Source organism: Anser anser (assembly GCF_964211835.1).
Source record: "Anser anser genome assembly, chromosome: 1".
Lineage (NCBI taxonomy): Eukaryota > Metazoa > Chordata > Aves > Anseriformes > Anatidae > Anser > Anser anser.
Genome location: NC_139720.1, coordinates 192,997,033 through 193,014,465, shown reverse-complemented (window position 1 = coordinate 193,014,465; position 17,433 = coordinate 192,997,033). Strand labels below are relative to the sequence as shown.

At 43.2% G+C, this 17,433-nt stretch overlaps 1 protein-coding gene across 7 annotated transcripts in view; it reads left to right on the top strand.

Moving 5' to 3' along the window:
• Window positions 1–16,670, top strand: part of FGF9 (fibroblast growth factor 9) — a 28,256-nt gene extending 11,586 nt beyond the window's left edge. For all 7 annotated transcript variants that reach the window (XM_083834070.1, XM_083834068.1, XM_083834067.1 and 4 more), the window contains one exon: window positions 14,975–16,670. In XM_083834070.1, coding sequence (XP_083690196.1) covers window positions 14,975–15,220 — 246 coding nt within the window. In that variant the 3' untranslated portion in view covers window positions 15,221–16,670. The remainder of the gene's footprint in view (window positions 1–14,974) is intronic.
• The last annotated feature ends 763 nt before the right edge of the window (window positions 16,671–17,433 follow it).

Genomic DNA, 17,433 nt, shown 5'->3' with positions numbered 1-17,433 from the left:
TCTCCATTTACCTTGCCTTCCCCTTGCAGCCTGCAGCCATGACTCATCATGTTTCACAACAGCTTCCATGTTCCTCATTGGAGAGGAGGAAAAATCCAAACTCCAGATAGGATCCGAAGTGTGTTAACACAAGACATGAAGACCTTTTTTCTTCCCAAGTGCCAAATGGGTCTAGCCAACACCTCTGGCAAGAGTGTCAACAAATGTGTTGTAGCTGTGCTCCTTGGTGCCCTGTGGGGAAGATTTTTCTGCTCAGACCCATGATGTTCATGTCTTCATGGGCTGTCCCCAAGCTCACGCTGTCCCATACCTCTGCCCTTGGGAGCTGGTGCCCCCATGGCAGGCATTGATGAGCACCCATGGCATGGGGTTCCCATCATTCTCACCCCACACTGTCCTTGCATGGCAGGAGCATGGGACGCCCTCAACCCAGATACCCCAGATACCCTAGGAGAGAGGTCTCCTGGGGTCTCCTGCAGTGGAGAACTGTGCTGCATCTCACTGCTGGCATCCCTGCCCCACCAGTTCCCCATGGTCACAGAGCTGCCCCTCTCCTCTTCTCCACAAATACTGGTGTCTCCATTGCTCCTTGTGTCCTTGGAACGTGGCAAGAGGCAGCACAGGCTGGATGGTCCGGAGGAAAAGTGGGAGTGGGAAGATCTGGAGCACCTACAAGTAGGGCAGCTGCGCAGTGGGGAGGAGGAAGAATGGAAGAAGGAGGTGAGGTTGTTGAAGACGGCTGGGAGTACTTGGAAGGAGAGGGGAAGGTAGAGATAGACTTCAACTTGCCCATGGAGCAACTGGGAGAGAGCTGAGGAGCCCACATTTGGGGCTGGGGAGCAAGGCTCCTCACCTCTGAGATTCAGACTTAGAGGGTGCGTGTGGCACAGCGAGACTTAGGGTTGCTTATATCAGGGTAACACATTGCTGTCCTTCAGAACTGAAATCTTGTTTGTCCTGATGTTTTCAGGACACTGAACCTGCCTTTTGCTCCTAAAACTATTAGGCAGAAGGTGGAGGAGGGGAGAGAGAGCGCTGCCCTTGAAGAAACATGTTTTCCTAGTAAGTATGCAGGGAGGTGACGATACGCCTCTTTATTGTCCCAGCAGCTGCACCTGCAGGGCTTTGTGCCTTTGTTTGGGTCCCTACAGAGCTGGAAGGACTCTGCAGCTACAGAGATGGGTGAGCAGAAGCTTTTGAGGAAAAAGGGACACATTTTTGTAGTTTACTGAAAATGACTTGGTGTAGGTGTTGCTGCACTCTAAAAATACCTTTTATGTTTCCATGCAAACAAGGGAAGGGAATTGTTCAGCCCTTCAAATGACAGGGCAAGGTGCACGGAAACAACACGAAGAAATAAACAGGTTGCAGGTGCATGTTGGGAGCAGCCGTACATGGTCAATGCAGGTATCTAAGAATAAGATAGATAATAAAATTACTTTGCAGAGTCATTCACACTTTCCTGTTAATGTTAAACACCTCTCATCTAAAGGGATTCCATAGGCTTCCGATTTATTTATTTATTCTTTTTATAACCTGGATTATCTGCCCATCAGTGTGCATGCAGGCACCTGGGCCTGAAGTGAGCCTGGGAGGGAGAATGAAATGTAGGTTCCCCGAGTGAAGGTGCAGACTTCCAGGTTAAGAGTGGACAAAGCCCATCAGGGATAATTGCTCCAATAGTCTCTTAAACACCCTTCTGCTTGTGTGTAAAATAAAGTGCCTTCTGCTGCATGATGCGGATGTCGGAGGCAGAGGGCAGCTCCTGGGGCAGCCGAACTGTGGGGAGAGCTTTGGCTTTTGGCATGAGCAGAACTGCTCAGAAAGACGTGGTAGCCCCTGATGAGATAGCTGGTGGTGTTGGTTACCAGCAACAGTGACTTGTGTTTAAGCAGGAGAGTTGTAAGAAGCAGGTCTATACGTGATCTGAGGGAGCAGACTTTGAGATTTGAAGAGGATGGGTTCATAAAGGCGCTTACGGGCCTGGATGGGAAGGAAACTCAAAACTTGTCAGAAGTTCTGCAGAAACAGTATCCAAGAAAGGCTAAAGCTGCAGGGAGGGATTTGGGGTCTAACAGGCCTTGGGCAGAGGGTCTGCAAGGAATAGAAGAAAGGCAAGCTGCAGAAAAGCATGGAGCTTGGAGAGAGGCACAGGGACAGAAACTGCTGTGATGACGCTGAGTGAAGCTGAAAAAGTGTTAGGCAAAAAGTTTTAAGCTATATAAATGAAATGGGAACAGGAGTCTTTACAAACCCTGTATTACATACATAAATGTATGTAATGTAATGTAAAATAATGTAAAATGTAATGTAAAATAATGTAAAAAAATGTAAAATAATGTAATACATATGTATATAATATATGATGTATAACTTATAGAGGATCTAATACAATAACCTGTGTGCTCAGGGTGAAGTGCAGAAGCAGGCTAGGCTGGCTGCTGCTGTACAATATACTGCTTGGGCTAGCGAATGTCTCTGATAGATGTCTTGGACTGGTAACACAAGGCTGGAGGATTCGCTGTCACTTGATGAACCAACGAAGTGGGGGCAGCAGACACCACTGCTAAAAGAAATGGCTGTCTCCCCCTGAACCACTCCTTCCCTCCCTTTTGCTGGTGTGAGCCTTTCTGTTGCCGCGTGGTGAACTGAAGCAGGGAACTGGAAATCAGGCTGGCCACGCAGGAGGGTTGTGTTCAGCCACAGTGGCTCCCCTTCCCATTTGCGTATGGCCATAAGACCTCGTACAAAGGTGGGAGCAAAGCTGGCCAGGGGAGGGGTTGCTTATTTCAGGGGCAATGCAGGTGTCTACCAGCCTTGAGTGTATGTGAACCTCTGGCTGCCTGGTTTGTGTTTGGCTGGGGCAGGACCTAGGAAGCTGCAGGGCTCTCGGTTTGGCTTAGGTTTTGCCCAGGGCATGGGAGGACACAACTGAATGAAAGAAGAGAGGAGGGCCTGTGAGATGGGTCTACTGAAGTTGGAAAAATAGTTTTAGGCAAGTTACCTTTATTTTTTTTATTTTTTATTTTTTATTTTTTATTTTTTATTTTTTATTTTTTATTTTTTATTTTTTATTTTTTATTTTTTATTTTTTATTTTTTATTTTTTATTTTTTATTTTTTATTTTTTATTTTTTATTTTTTATTTTTTATTTTTATTCTTTTCCATTGGAATTTCTTCTTCTATAAGTAGGAAATACGGTTGCTCTAATCTGCAGGGCTGTGTTAAGTTATGACCCAGCAGAAGAGAGTATTTGCTACAGTGGGTTAAATGGGGGTTAGTGGAAGACTTGTGTGATAGATGACGAAAGAACTGAAGAGAAGACAGCAGTGGGGAGTGTTGAAAGGTATTAGGCTGGAGTGAAGCTATTACTGGAGTTTTTATGGGTTGGTCCTTGGGCTGGTTTTATGCCCTGTTTTTATTAGGGACATTAAACATCTTGTCATAAAAAAGTAGTTGTGTGTTATTGAAATTTGCAGATGTTGCAAAGTCGGGCTGTATTTTCAGCCCAGAAATCTGCCTCATGGAAGGGACTCTGTGACCTGAAGTGCACAAAATGTGATCTCGCACACTTGGGGCTCAGGGAGAGCTGTCAGTGCTTCTGGTAACAACTGGTCTAAATGCAAAGTGGGCTTTTGGTCACTTGTGTTAAAGAAGATGAATTGAAACTGAAACAGGTGCAAAAGCGGGTGATACAGGGGATGAAAATGCTATTAAGTGGTAGAGTCTAAAGATCTTGGCTTATTTAGCCTGCAGAATGAAAACTGAGAGGATACACTCTTGGTCTCTGTAAATAAGTTGAGGTTTCATGCCAGAGAGAGAAAAAAGTCCTTGAAATAAAGGACAAGGATGAATTGGTTTGAATGGGTCATAAGAAAAGCCTAGGCTGGATAATGAGGGAGTTTCAGGTCAGGAGGAAGTGAGACTTTGAGCTAGCAAAGAATGTTTGCAGGGAGGTGGGAGGGGAAGCCTCAGCTGCTTTCTCCAAACACTGTATGGTAGGAAACAGGCTTGTCTCTGTGGATGCTTTCTTCATTGGGATTGCAGGTCTGAGGAAAGCCCTGAAACTTGAGTTACCTAGGAAAATTTGTCTACAACCTCCTCTCCTTCACCTTTACAGATAGCATCCCTGAATTTGGATGGGCAGGCTTGCCAAATGCTGGGTGCTGTTAAATGGTGACCCTCAGAGGTACCAGCATTAGGGATGAAAGCAGAAACTGCAACCTAGCCAGTACAATGATAGCAAGGTGTGAAGGACCCCATGGGAAGAAAGATCTTTTGAAATGTGAGTACTGGTGTAGGAAAAAAATGATAGGTGAATCTGTACACTTAACACAGGGAATCTGGGAAAACTGTGTGTGAAACTGCAGCTACCGTGGTTTTATTAGAGTAAGAATGGAGTCTGTTTTTTAAATCAGACTTTTACAGATTCTAACACCTGTCACCAGAGAGGGACACCTTCTAATAGTGCCCTGTGGGATAGGTGTTACACTTTTCCTCTGGTCTTTGATTTTCCTCAGAGGACTTCATAGCAGGTGCTTGCCAGGTCTGAGGTTAGTTTTGTGAGAGAGAAAACCTTCAGTGATCTCCTTACCTTGGTCTCCATAGTTCCATGCTGGACTTGGATTATCACTACATGCCTGGGGCAGGAGAGTGTTAGAATATCTCTGGTGTATTTATATATAAATAAATAGAATTTGTTGGACACTATTTATATGTATAGCTAAGCTTTGATAAAGAAAGATCTTGAACCTTAATTTAATGATCTTACTTGAACCTTACTTTAATGATTTGCTTTCCCCTAATTAAAGAAGTATAGAATTTTGTATTCTTAAGAAATGGGAGATTAGAGGTGCTGCTTGAGGAGACAGCCAAGGTGATCCACCACCAGGCTGCAGAAAGCCACTTCCAGGAAGGGCAGCCCTGGTTCCCTGCCTCCCCTAAACAGTTATGTGTCCCTCCTTGCTCAATACCAGCGCTAGCCAGACTTGTCAGGAGAATAATTCAGGGACCTACAGCCACAGAGGAAGGCTTACCTTTTTTGCAGGGTTGCTTCTCTGCTGTTTTAGCTCCCTGAACTGGCTTGTTGCCTGTTTGGGCAGTTTGCTGGGGGGGGAATTGGCTGCAGTGCTGGGTTGAAGAGGGTTTGGGTGCCATGCTGTTGACACTGGACAGTCTTAGAGTGGAAGAACAACACCATAAACCTGAATCCTACCCAGCCAGCAAGCACTGGGCTTGTTCAGCTTGAATTTCTTCAGATTTGCTTCTCTGCAGTTGTATAGCTCCACAGTTACTGTCGCCCTGAATGTTTTTGGAGCCAGCCTTGTTAGCGATATGGGAGTGTGAAAAGGTTCTGTGCATTGAGGTGATCTGAGAATAGCATGTTGAAGTGACACACTAAAAGAGCATCATCAGCAGTGACATACTGAGATGTGCTTGGGGATTTTTCGCTGCTTCAGATAAAGATCTGATGTGCTCTGTTTCTGACTCAGGAGCCAGTGGGATGTGAACGTGGCACTCTTTTCCACTTCACCATTCATCATTTTCAAAGGCAGAGTAGAAAATGTTTGCCCTGCAGGGACTTCATTAGGGATTTTGTCTACGTTGGGATTGGCTTTGCAGTTTGAATGTGCTTGGGCTGATCTGGCGATGTGCAACAATGAAGTTCGTTTGTGTCGCATTCAGAAAGGCTAAGAAATAAAGCTTGTTACAGTGTAAATCCTTTTTTTTTTTTTTTTTTCATTTTATAAAGCCCTTCGACTTCTTTTTCATTCCTTTTGTAATGGCAGACTTCTGCTGTTGCTTTTGATCGAAAAATGAAGTTTTAAATCCATGCTCCATGACCGCTGACGAGGAAAAAACTTGGCTTCTGTTATGGATGCCACATGCTTCTGAGGTCTGGCCCAGGCTGGGCATCTTTCATCTGCTCAACTTTACACTTCAACACAATTACGGAGGCACTGTAATTGTGACTCAGGAGAAATTTTGACTTGATTCTATTACAGTTGAAATGACACTGACTTTAATGGAAGCAGGATTGGACTGGTTCCTGTAAAACCACCTATTAATTTTATGGTTATGTCAGCAGACCCCAATCAAGATAAGAGCCCTACTGTATTCATCATTTTAAAAACCTAGATCTAGACAGGGTTCCTACCAGTAACTCTGCAATCTAAAGATAGTCTTTTAACATATAAACATTTATAGCCCTTGAATACCTAGGCAGATTTCTGGCCTGCTGATGCCTTCATTAGGACAGCGTCTAGTGTATAATTTGGACTCAGAACAGGAAGCTTAGTTGGGGAGATCTGAGGAAAATCCCTTGGGTCGGTTTAGAATATACAGATATGGGAAAACAATATTGTGAGCTTTAAACAAAATCATGAGGTTTTTTTTTTTTTTTCCATCACACTTTAAAAACTGAATTCTTTGGAAGGTCCACGTGCTGGTACCCTGTAGACCAACTGTGTGGTCTTTCACCTCTTTATTCACCAATTCTCTTGAAGTTGGTACTATATATCTATTTCGGTTTTGGGCAGATTGACAACTTCTTTCATCAAAGCTGAAATTAACTGCATGGCTTAAGGTTGACCTATTAAAAGACAGGTTTCACTGATGTGTGTGTGTGTGTTGGGGGGGAGCAGGGCAGGTGGCCGAAGAGCCACTTGACTTGCCTAAGCATTTGCTGAACGCCGGGTCAGCTGTGTCACTGGCAACTTAAATCAGGCCATAACAGCACCAAAGATACGTGGAAATCTCTGGGAATGTTTTTTTTTTTTTTTTTTTTTTTTTCCTACTCAGGAAGTGAAATACTAAAAATTGTGTATCTGGACCCTTGACTTTATGGTGGGACTGCCTCTGGGAAAGGGAACGGGAGAAGCATCCAAAGAGGCATCTTTGGAGAGAAAGCTTATGAGAACTGCTGTGTAAAAGGGCAAATATGACATGCTTTCTTCAGCAGCTGCTCTTTGAAAGGCTGGCCTTCCCTTGTGTCCAGAAAAGGTGGGATATTAAAAGGCCTCATTTTAAAACAACTTCAGCTGAATATGCAATTAAATCCACTGGGTGAAATCTCAGAGTAACAGCCCTCTGCAGTGCCACCCACCAAAGCATTGCAGCTTTTAAAGCCTCGTTGGAAAATTTATTGTTTTCCAAGACCCCAGTGATGCATGGCACTTCAGAGAGGAGGACAGGATCTTTCCAAAATGCAACAGCCTGGGATGCTTTGTTGCTTTGATGACATTTAAGGTGCATCCAGATCAACCCCCCTTCCAGAATGACACTGTGGGCAGCGATGTCTCCGTCCTCCGAACTATTCCCTAGCTGATAGCTTTAAATAAAAACAATAACAAAATCTGGGGACAGGCTTTTGTTCATCAGTCCTTGACCAAATTGTCTTGCTGAAAGAATAAAACATGAAGTACTTCAATGGGATGAATTTTTATCACGGTGTATGCATTATAATTATTTGGTCCCCCAGGCAAAGTTTTTTTTGAAGGGCCTTGAGTGTTCTGCTTTTATGATGACACCTTGGAGCTGAGAGATCAGGTGCTTCTCTAATGATGGGTAAATCAGGTTTTGGGGGGTTCTTGCTGAGTGTAAAGGCTCAGGCAGATCAAGTACTTCTATCACCCATGCTGTAATGTCTTTCAGGGTGTGAGTTCAGCTGCTCCTACAGAAGCCATGCACTTTCTGCTCAAGGAGGGCTCTCTCTCCTTAACCTGGTGTTCTGTGCTTCCAGAACTGCAAAGGAAAAAAAAATACTGATGATACCCTTTGATGTTGTGCTTCATCTTAGTTCTACAAAGCATGATTTATTTAAAAATTCTACTCAGTGAAAAGCTTGACTAGTATTTCAGTTGCACAGGCTAAAGGGTGTGCGTCTAGCTGCAGGAGAGCAGACCTGGGCTGACATACATGTTGTCTTATGATGGAAGAGAATTTGTGGAGTGGGGAGCTGGGCTGGGTCAGGTTACAGCTTTCAGTAAATCTGAACGTGCCTGAAATGGCTCTTTTAGTGTCTTAAAATATTTGCTGTCTTTTTATCATTGCAAGCCTGATCCAAGTTCCATTTAAGCCGATGGGAACTTTTCTGCTGTCGTCTTTAAAAATTGGCTCAGGCCCTGTATCAGATTGCATACCACCTTGCTTTCTGATTCTTGGAAGGGTTCAGCCAAGCGTGATGAATTAGATGCTTAGATAACATTGATGACTGCAGTTCTTGATTGTGCCAGGGGAACCAAAAATAAAATAGAGGTCAGAAGTGTGAATAGTAAATGGCACGGTATGGGTCCGGTCCTGCTGGCGGGGAGGGAGGGGAACACACCTGCTTGTTTGCTGGGTTGTGAGAGGTTGACTTCTTCCTGAGGTTGTGCTGTTTCAATGTGGAGAGGGAAGCTCTCCAGCTCTCGGAGGAGAGGCGCTGTGACAGCAAGTGGGGCCCCAGACCCTTCCCTGGCATTTTGTCCTGACCTCCCGCAGAAGGGGTAGCAGACCGCAGGTGTTAAGGTGGCAACAAGGCTTCCTCCAGTTCGCTTGGCTGGGCAGATTTAAAGCAAATCTTTGCAGACAGGAGCGTGGCTGCTGGTAGGCAGCCTATGCAGGCAGATGCGAGCTCTGGCACCACGGGGCTGCTCTTCCTCTAATGGCTCCGTGTCCGGGGAGGGCGTGCGTGAAGCATGACAGCTGCTGCAAACGTGAAACCTCCAAGGAGCAGCTATCCCTAAAACCAAGAGCTGCGGATTCGGCAGTGGTGAAAATGGATGGGGGCCTAATTGGCATCTCTGGCTCTTGCAGCTCATGGCAAAAGAGCTCCCTGGCGAGCTGGGATAACTTAGTGCTGGATCCCTGTCTGCTCCGTCCAGGGGAGGTCTGTGATGGTGCGGAAGGCATGGGAGTGGGAGAAGGGGAAAAAGGGAAAAAGGGAGAAGTGATGAAGTCCCTGCTGTACTGACATCTCCTGAGATTTCATTATTGATGCTAAAGCCTGCCTGCTTTGTTCAGGAAGCTCTGCTTTTCTGTTACCTCCATCAGGATATGGAAGCACCACGGTTTCTGTGTCTGTGTAGCTGCTTTTTATAATACGACTTTGAAGGGGACCAGGTTCTGCCAGGTCTTACAAACTTTCTGTAAGAAAGATATTGCTCTTTAAGCACTCTCACAACTGCTTCATTGTAGCAGTATTCGAGTTTTTTTTTTTTTTTTTTTTTAAGTGGGGGTGTATGTATAATAAAAACCTTATACGAATGAATTAAAAATTTGGGAGGAGAAGCTGAGGAACACTCCATCTATGCCAAAGTACAAGGTGACCTCAGGAAGGGAAAATGCAATTGCCCAACTGTGGTTTTGCCATGACCGCCTTGCCTAACTTCTCTTGTCTTGTAAAAAGTGCTGTGGAATATGAATTGCATGAGAATGGCAGCATGGATGCCTGGCTGTTTGCTAGGTCTCTCTTATGGCCCTGCAGGGTTTCCTGCCATCTCTTTAAGGGCTCATGGAGAAGCACTGATGCAAAAGCATAAAAAAGCCAACTAGTCCTTTTTGCAGACATTTTTTCCCCCCATATTCTGTCAAATTATTAAATAAACAGCATTATGAAAAATACTGCTAAAAGAAACCATTCAGAGAAAGCTTTGTGACAATCTCTAGGTCAGGTGTTCACTATGCAGTGCTTGCCTTGCAGGGCTCTCTGCTAATTTAGGAGGAAAAGCAGCACTGCCTAGACACTGGGATTTGGCTTCTGATCGTGGCGGGAGATTGTCCTTGCAGCCAGAGACTTCTCAGCTTAGCACGGGAGATCAGACAAAGCATTGGCCAAATGCTAAACTGCACCTTTATTTATGACCACTCTGGATGAGTGTTAATTATTAGCTGAAGATAGCGTGTTCTAGAGGCTGTTTGCATTATGGCGTGGGAAGGGCCAACCATATGTAAAATGCATGTGTTTGTAGGCAGAGGAGCAAAGAAAACCACTTCAGAGGCAACAGGGGATTTTTTTGCTTGCTTCTCCTCACCGCATATGCAGTTTTTATTAATGTCATATAGCCATAATAAGGGATTTGCATGAACTTATTTAGGAGACAATATGTTGAAACGTGATTTTATTAAGACAGGGTGGATTAACACAGTGATAACATGCAGTAGATATGTCGGAAGTGCTGACTGCATCAGATACACTTCTCTTTAATAGTTGTTTGGTATTCCGGACTAGGCATTTTCTTGTGAAGTGTCTATATTGAATCAGTGTAGTTGTTTGCATAAGGTAAAACTATATGTGGCATAGAGTACTTGGCTAAACATGAAACCTTTTTGCTGTGGTAATAGGCATGATGGTCAGAAGAGGTTTCCTTTTGTCAAGTTACAAAATAAATTAGTTTTAGCCCTGCAAGGTTATTTTTTAAAGAAAATAATATTGATGAGTTTTATACAGGACTCTGTTCTGTGCTTTCATTTACGAAGCAGCACTAATGTCTTACCACCCTTTAAAGTCATGAAACCATCCTTTTGGCAGTGTTTTTCCTATTTCCAGTTATTTCCAGTTAGCTGTTTCACAGGGGTACCTATTTTAAACATATTGGTAAAGTTTCCATTGTGGTGGCTGTAACTCTCTACTTTATTAATTTATCTCACTCTTTAAGGGTCTACGTGCAAATAGGATAATATAATTATTTTGCTCCATAGTTAGCTGATGGAGAATAAAGGAAGGGAAAGGGTTTCTGGGCTTACTTGCACTGACCAGATGTTATCAGACTTCTGAATTAAACCCACCTTGGTTTGTTTGTCCTTCTGATTTGTGCATCTTTGAACAGTTCAATTATTCAAACATTTTGAGTTAAATAAAAGCTTAAAAACACAGGTAGAGTGTGTAAGTGTAGTAAAATGGGGATTGATCACTTTATGGTGGAATACTCTATAAAGAGTCCTCATTGAAAACATGTGCTATGTGGTGCAACATCTGATTTATATAATTTTGAGGTCACCTCCTTATTTGGTCCCTGGATTGAATGATTTGCTCAGGGCAGGCAGCCTCCCCTTCCACAGGAATGCAGGTTACTTTCCACTACTGTTTCACTTGGGTATGTTTGGTATTTGTGTCAGCCTTCGACAGAAGTGTCTGGTGGCATCAAGCGTGGTGCAACGAAATATTGGCACTGGAAAAATGATAATCAGTTGATTCTAGAAGTATGGAAAACTGCTAAATTCAAGGTGTAAGTCTTACTTTTTGACTGTGTGTGTAGGGACTTTGTGAAAGTCACAGCCAGAAGGGGAAATGCAACCCCTTGCAGTCAGCAAGCACCATCTCCTCCCTGTGCCGGCAGAGGAGGCTTTCAGCAGGTTTCCCATCCTGAGCTAGTGAGGCAAGAAGGTGTGTGTTGGCAGGATGGACAAGCCTCACCCCAATATTATCCTAATTTCTGGCTTGAATAAAATGCACGTGTGTTCAACGCATGAGTGTAAAAGGGTGTTAAGTCATGTTGTGGTAGTACAGGTGAGTGTGCTAGTGCCTTTCAGATCCTGTCTGTCTTGCTACTAGCTAAACCATCATCATAAGGATCTCCCAGGGTATGGGAATGAAGGATATGCTGGGATTTTATTCCCCAGATTATTTCTGGGGCCTGATCCAAAGTCATTGGCATAGACTTGTTTCAGTGGTCGTTTGCTACAACCAGCATTTGTAGGTGTCCCAAAAGGGAACAGTTTAATGAATTTCCAAAGAAATTATTTCACTTCTTTGAAAGTGTGACTGTTAGTGTACCTACAAATCTGAACCTGTGTCCTGATTGCCCTCTGAGGTTCATATTGAAGTATTTCCCTACTGTCTATACCTGAATTTCTTAGAATTTTAATAAAGGCCCAAAGAGATCTAGCTATAAGAGGATGAAAAGTAAAAACAGGATGAACTTGTAAAATAAAGATTCAGCTTGTGAGCTTGAAATCCATTGAACTCAGCCAGCATGCGGTACAGTGCAAGCCCTTATTCAAGGTCTGCCAGCTAGGTGCACCACTGCACTGTCATAATTGATCAAACCTGCCAGATAAAGACAGGCTATTTTAAAATTTCTCCTTTAGGGCACGGGGAAGTACTGTTGGTGCAAAGATAGAAATTTATGATGATGCTAAAAAAAATGCAGATGAAGTGAATAATTAATGAATTCAAGACAAGACTGAAATATCCTCCTAAAATGTTGCTATTTTTAGTAGAGAGTGCTTCTGCAGTGCTTGTCATGTGATCCTATTGCCTTCTGAGAGCAGGAAAACAATTTGAATTAGTTTCTCTTTCCCCGGTGGACCTATAGACCCAGCATATAACATCTCTTAGCATCTGCTTTTGCATTAAAGCAAACAAAGTGATTTTAAACCTCATGCAAAATAAAATATTAATGAGAGCTGTACTTAAAGATGATCTTTATAGCAGCTGAATATTTTTTTTAATACTTTGAGGCTGTGCAAGGGGCTACTGCAATGTGCCTAACTTTCAGCTGCTGCAGATGTCTGCTGGCATTCGTTACTGCTGCTGTTTCTAGCTGTCAAAGCATACAGAGGCAATTATCAATAGCTGATTGCAGGATTTGGCCCATAGATGAGGAATTAATGTAAACAGATATGTTTTTCTTTTCCTTCTATAAACAGCATGGGGTGTTACTGGGTTTGAGCTACTTTGCAGAACCACAGAGGGGTGAGGTTGGAAGGCACCTCTGGAAGCCATCTGGTCCAACCCCTGCTCAAGCAGGGACACCTACAGCAGCTTCCCCAGGACCATGGTTGAAAATCTCCAAGGACAGAGACTCCACAACCTCTCTACCTCGCACAGTAAAAGTGTCATAGTCAGAAAATGAAATAAATGATTGTATGCAGCAGCTTTGTGGACCTGCTCACATTTTGGTGCACTCTGCTCAGCTGAGCCTGCAGGGAGGGACATCTGGTGGTGGAACAGCTGGAGATGCTGGGAGGGATGGGGTGGCCATCTTCTCTTCTGCCACAGCCACCTGGATCCACACAGAGCTGCTGCCGTAGTGAATATGCAAGTGTTCAGTGTCCCCGCACCCAGCCCTGGAGGCAATGTCTCCTTCCTGAGGGGTGATGAGGTTCCCAACACCCATCAGAGAGAGTCAGGAACTGCTTACTTGCTGCCTTTCTAGCCTATCAGAGTTGTCACAGCTTAAATTCAGAAAACAAAACAAAACAAAACAAAACATACCTCAATCCCAAACATTTAGGCATTGAGGAGGACCCTGGCTTTGTAGCCCAGTCCCCAGTTAGTAGGGGGAGCTCTGGCTGGCTGCTCTCCCCATGTGGGACAGTTCCTGGATGAATCCTACGAGGTATGTAGGGGCCCAAGCAGGACCCCAGGCCCCAGTCCCGGTGGGGTGCAGACCCCTCCTGGGGAGAATCATGCTTGCCTAGCAGCCAGCAAGGTGGTTTTTCACCCTGAGGACGTGGCGCTTCGGTGCCAGGGGCTCTCGTGGGTCAGTGGGTATTCCTCCCACTGGACCCACTCCACACCAGTGGAAAAAACCCACTGGGCATGCAGTGAAAGCCAAGGTGTCTTGGCACTGTCAAGGAGAAAGCATTTCTGAGCAGGTCTTGAAGCAGCGGAAAACCTCTTTGCCAAAGCACGTTGCTTTGAGAAAAGTTTGAGAGCTGTGAGTCCTGAGCTGCAGAGGTGATCCCCAAAATACTTTCAGCTCCAGACTGAGTTGCAAGATTAGGTGATGGTAGGTTTTGTGAAGCTCCTGGATTAAGCCATGGATGGTGGTTTCCTTGGAGGAACTGGAGTTTGAGCTGTGGCTCCTTGGTTGTGCTCAGGTTGTGGGTGTAGGTGCCATAAAAGCTTTGCTGCACCTGGGCCTTGATCTCTGTTTTCCCTTCTCTGTGTATCTGCCTAAAAGGACTGTTTTAATTTCTGTAAAAACACATGCAGAGAATTCTGCATGGTGTGGAGTTTTGTATTAATGAGGAGATGATCCTCAACTGGAAGCTGGATTTGGTAGATATGAGTGCTATTTGAGTGACAATGCTAGTTACGTAAAAATATTAAATTATCAGTATATTTTTTGTGCCAGCTGATAAGACTATTCGCAGGCTTATTCTTCCCAGCTTTCCTTCAGCTTTCCCATGCTAGAAGCTAACACTTTTTTTTCCCCTGCTCAGTCACTTGTGTGAGCATTGCCCAATTAATTCAAAATGAATCAGGTTATCAGGTGGCTGGTTTTTAAGCCAATCCTGTCCATTTAGACCAAAAGGCTGTATGTGCAGGCTCAGTGAGGGGGTGAACTGGAAGGAACGGGAGTCCATGGCAGGGGAGCCGATGAAATGGTTGATGCCTTCAGTGGGTGTCTTCTGTAGGAGAAAACACACACAATGACAACCCTCGTAAAGCCCGGAGGGCTTTTCCTCGCCTAACTTGATCATCTCAGCACCTGTTTGAGGCTCTTGTGGGTTGTGGTTCTGCAGTACAAATAATAAACCAAATCATGGGTATTAAAATCTATCATTCGTAATGAATGAGATGCATTAAGTACTCCTTGTAACGAAAGGATATAAAGATTTTAAGACCCTAAATGATGTTACCACCCTGCAAAACAGTGACGGTTCCCTTTTATAATGTCTGTTCAAGTGCTTGCACTCATGATTCGAGCAATTGCTTATACAAGTCCAGTAATGTCTTGTGAGCTGCTTGGAAATGATCAGAAATTAAAACACCTGCTTTCATGTTTGTTAGTGCTGTCTTGATTTTGACAACAAAGCTTTTGGAGAATCATTTTTGCTTCACGTACAGTTATTCACCCTTGTGAATGCTTTATGAAATACCCAGAAATATGGCTTTATTTAGTTAAAATTGGGAATATTGCAAGGCTTTGTTCCGTGAAGTGAGCATTGAGGTACTGATTTTCAGCAGTGAAATTAGCAATTCTTTTAAAAATAGATTATTTTTGTGTCTGGCTCCTCACCACTTTTTCTTTTCTTTTCATAGGAAAAATTAACCCAGGAGTGTGTATTCAGAGAGCAGTTTGAAGAAAACTGGTATAACACATATTCATCAAATCTATATAAACACGTGGACACTGGAAGACGATACTACGTTGCGTTAAATAAAGATGGGACTCCAAGAGAAGGGACTAGGACTAAACGGCATCAAAAATTTACACATTTTTTACCTAGACCAGTGGACCCTGAGAAAGTACCTGAACTATATAAGGATATTTTAAGCCAAAGTTGACAAAGACAATTCCTTCACTTGAGCCCTTAAAAAGTAACCACTATAAAGGTTTCATGCGGTGGGTTCTTATTGATTAGCTGTGTCATCACATCAGCTCCACTGTTGCCAAACTTTGTCGCATGCATAATGTATGATGGAGGCTTGGATGGAACATGCTGATTTTGTTCTGCACTTAAAGGTTTGTCCTCCTGGAGGAGAGCCTATGCCCACTCGCTTGATTTAGTACGAGAGGGGGAGCGCGAGAGAGTGAGTGAGAGAGAGCGCGAGAGGACGCGAGAGCGTGAATGGGAGTGAGAGAGAGGGGAGCCGAGGGAGGAGGAGAACGGCCTGATGCATGCTGGGGAATGGACACGCTTTTAAATTTTTGATCAGTTGTACTTCGTCATATATCAGCATAGCTGCCATACTTTGATTCATCGGGATTTTTGGCTGGTGGCCTGCTCAAGTGTACGCTGCATTTACAAAAGGCATGGAGGGTGCAGTCTTACTTAGACAAGAGACTTTTCAGTTAATCGCTCGCTGGGTCTCACCCCGCTGAGTTTAAAGCAAAGACCTCTTAGTAAAAAAAAAATAAAAAATAAAAAGTTAAATTTATTTATAGAAATTCCAAAGGCAACATTTTATTTATTTTATATATTTATTTATTATATAGAGTTTATTTTTAATGAAATATGTACAGGCCAGATAGGCATTTTGGAAGCTTTAGGCTCTGTAAGCATTAAAACGGCAAAGGCCACTATGAACCTGTGGTAAATTCATGCAAGTAAATATAAAGGTGCATGGATAAAAAGAAAAAAAAAACAATAAAAAGGTAATAATAATAAATTCTAGTGACCCTCATGTACTAAAGGCGACAATCTCTTTTGTGCCTGTATTATTGTAAAAGTATGCACACCACTCATGACACTGAGTACTCACTCTTCTGACTGCTTGTTTCATAGCTTACCCCCAGAGGATTAAAAAGAAAACTGGGTCTTCAACTTTTTTTCTGTGTCTGTAATATTTCCTCTCTGATAAAGTGACTTATTACATCATTGTAAACTTCACGGCTGTGGAAAATATAGGGGTTGGAATATATTCTACTTGTTAAAACCTATTGCAGATTATACCAAAGCTAAATGATAAATATGCTTTTTTTTTTTTTCTTTTCTTCCTAAAGCAGAATGCCAGAAACAACATAAGTAATATCAACAATTGTACTAATTTTAAGATTCCACAAATAGCACATAAAGGTTTCAGAGGGCAAGAACCAGGCTAACAGGATCACTCTTGTAAACATGTTTATTTGTGCACTTGACTATCTACTATGAAATTATACAAGTTCCATAGGGGTCATTGTAACATCTTTTATGGAAAATTGCTTTCAGTGTGACTGTCATAATACATGATATTAGCACCCTTCCTAAAGTAAAACTTGCAAAATGAAACTAATAAATCTATCAATAACGACAATGGGGGGAAAGTATTAGACTTGTTTTTTTTTTTTTTTCTTCTTCCTGAAGTATGTTCAAATATTCATGAACTGTAAGTGAGATGCAGTATGTAATATTTAAGGAACTGTAGCATTTTATGTTAAGCACACAAAAACGTCGATGAGCAATTACCATTTGGGAATTAACACATAGAAAGTCATTTTTCCCCCAGTATCGTGAAGGGGAAAAAAAAAGAGAGAAAAATCATGTAAGACCCATATGATAAATACATTTTGTAGCTGTTGCATCCCTTAGGGTTTGAACTTGGTGCCATTAAAATGAGCATAGCTTTTGCCATGGGGCCTGCAGGGCTTGTGATGCTGCCCTCAGAGGCATCGAGGCTGGGTGGAAATGTACTTTGGCATAGCCGGAATTGTAGCCTATTCGTAATTATATAATCCTGATTTGTTTTTGCTCTAATGCACACCTGTCCGTGTGATATAAACAGATATTATTTGAAATGTGAATCTGTTCTGGAATAACCCATGGCTTGGTGTCCTGAACGAGTGGGACCTTCCTGTGCTCTGCGGGAGGAGAGGCCACACCTCGACTGGGAGACACTGCAACCTTCAATAAAACATGGCATTTTGTTATAACTGGTTTTGAGTGATAAAGACGTGTAAATTCAGTTAGCAGATTTGTAAGATGCAGTCAGACAATGACTTCACTAGGGACTGCTATTGCCAAGGGATCTAAGCCCAACCTGCAGCCCGGGGGTTGGTGTGTAACCCTTCATAACCT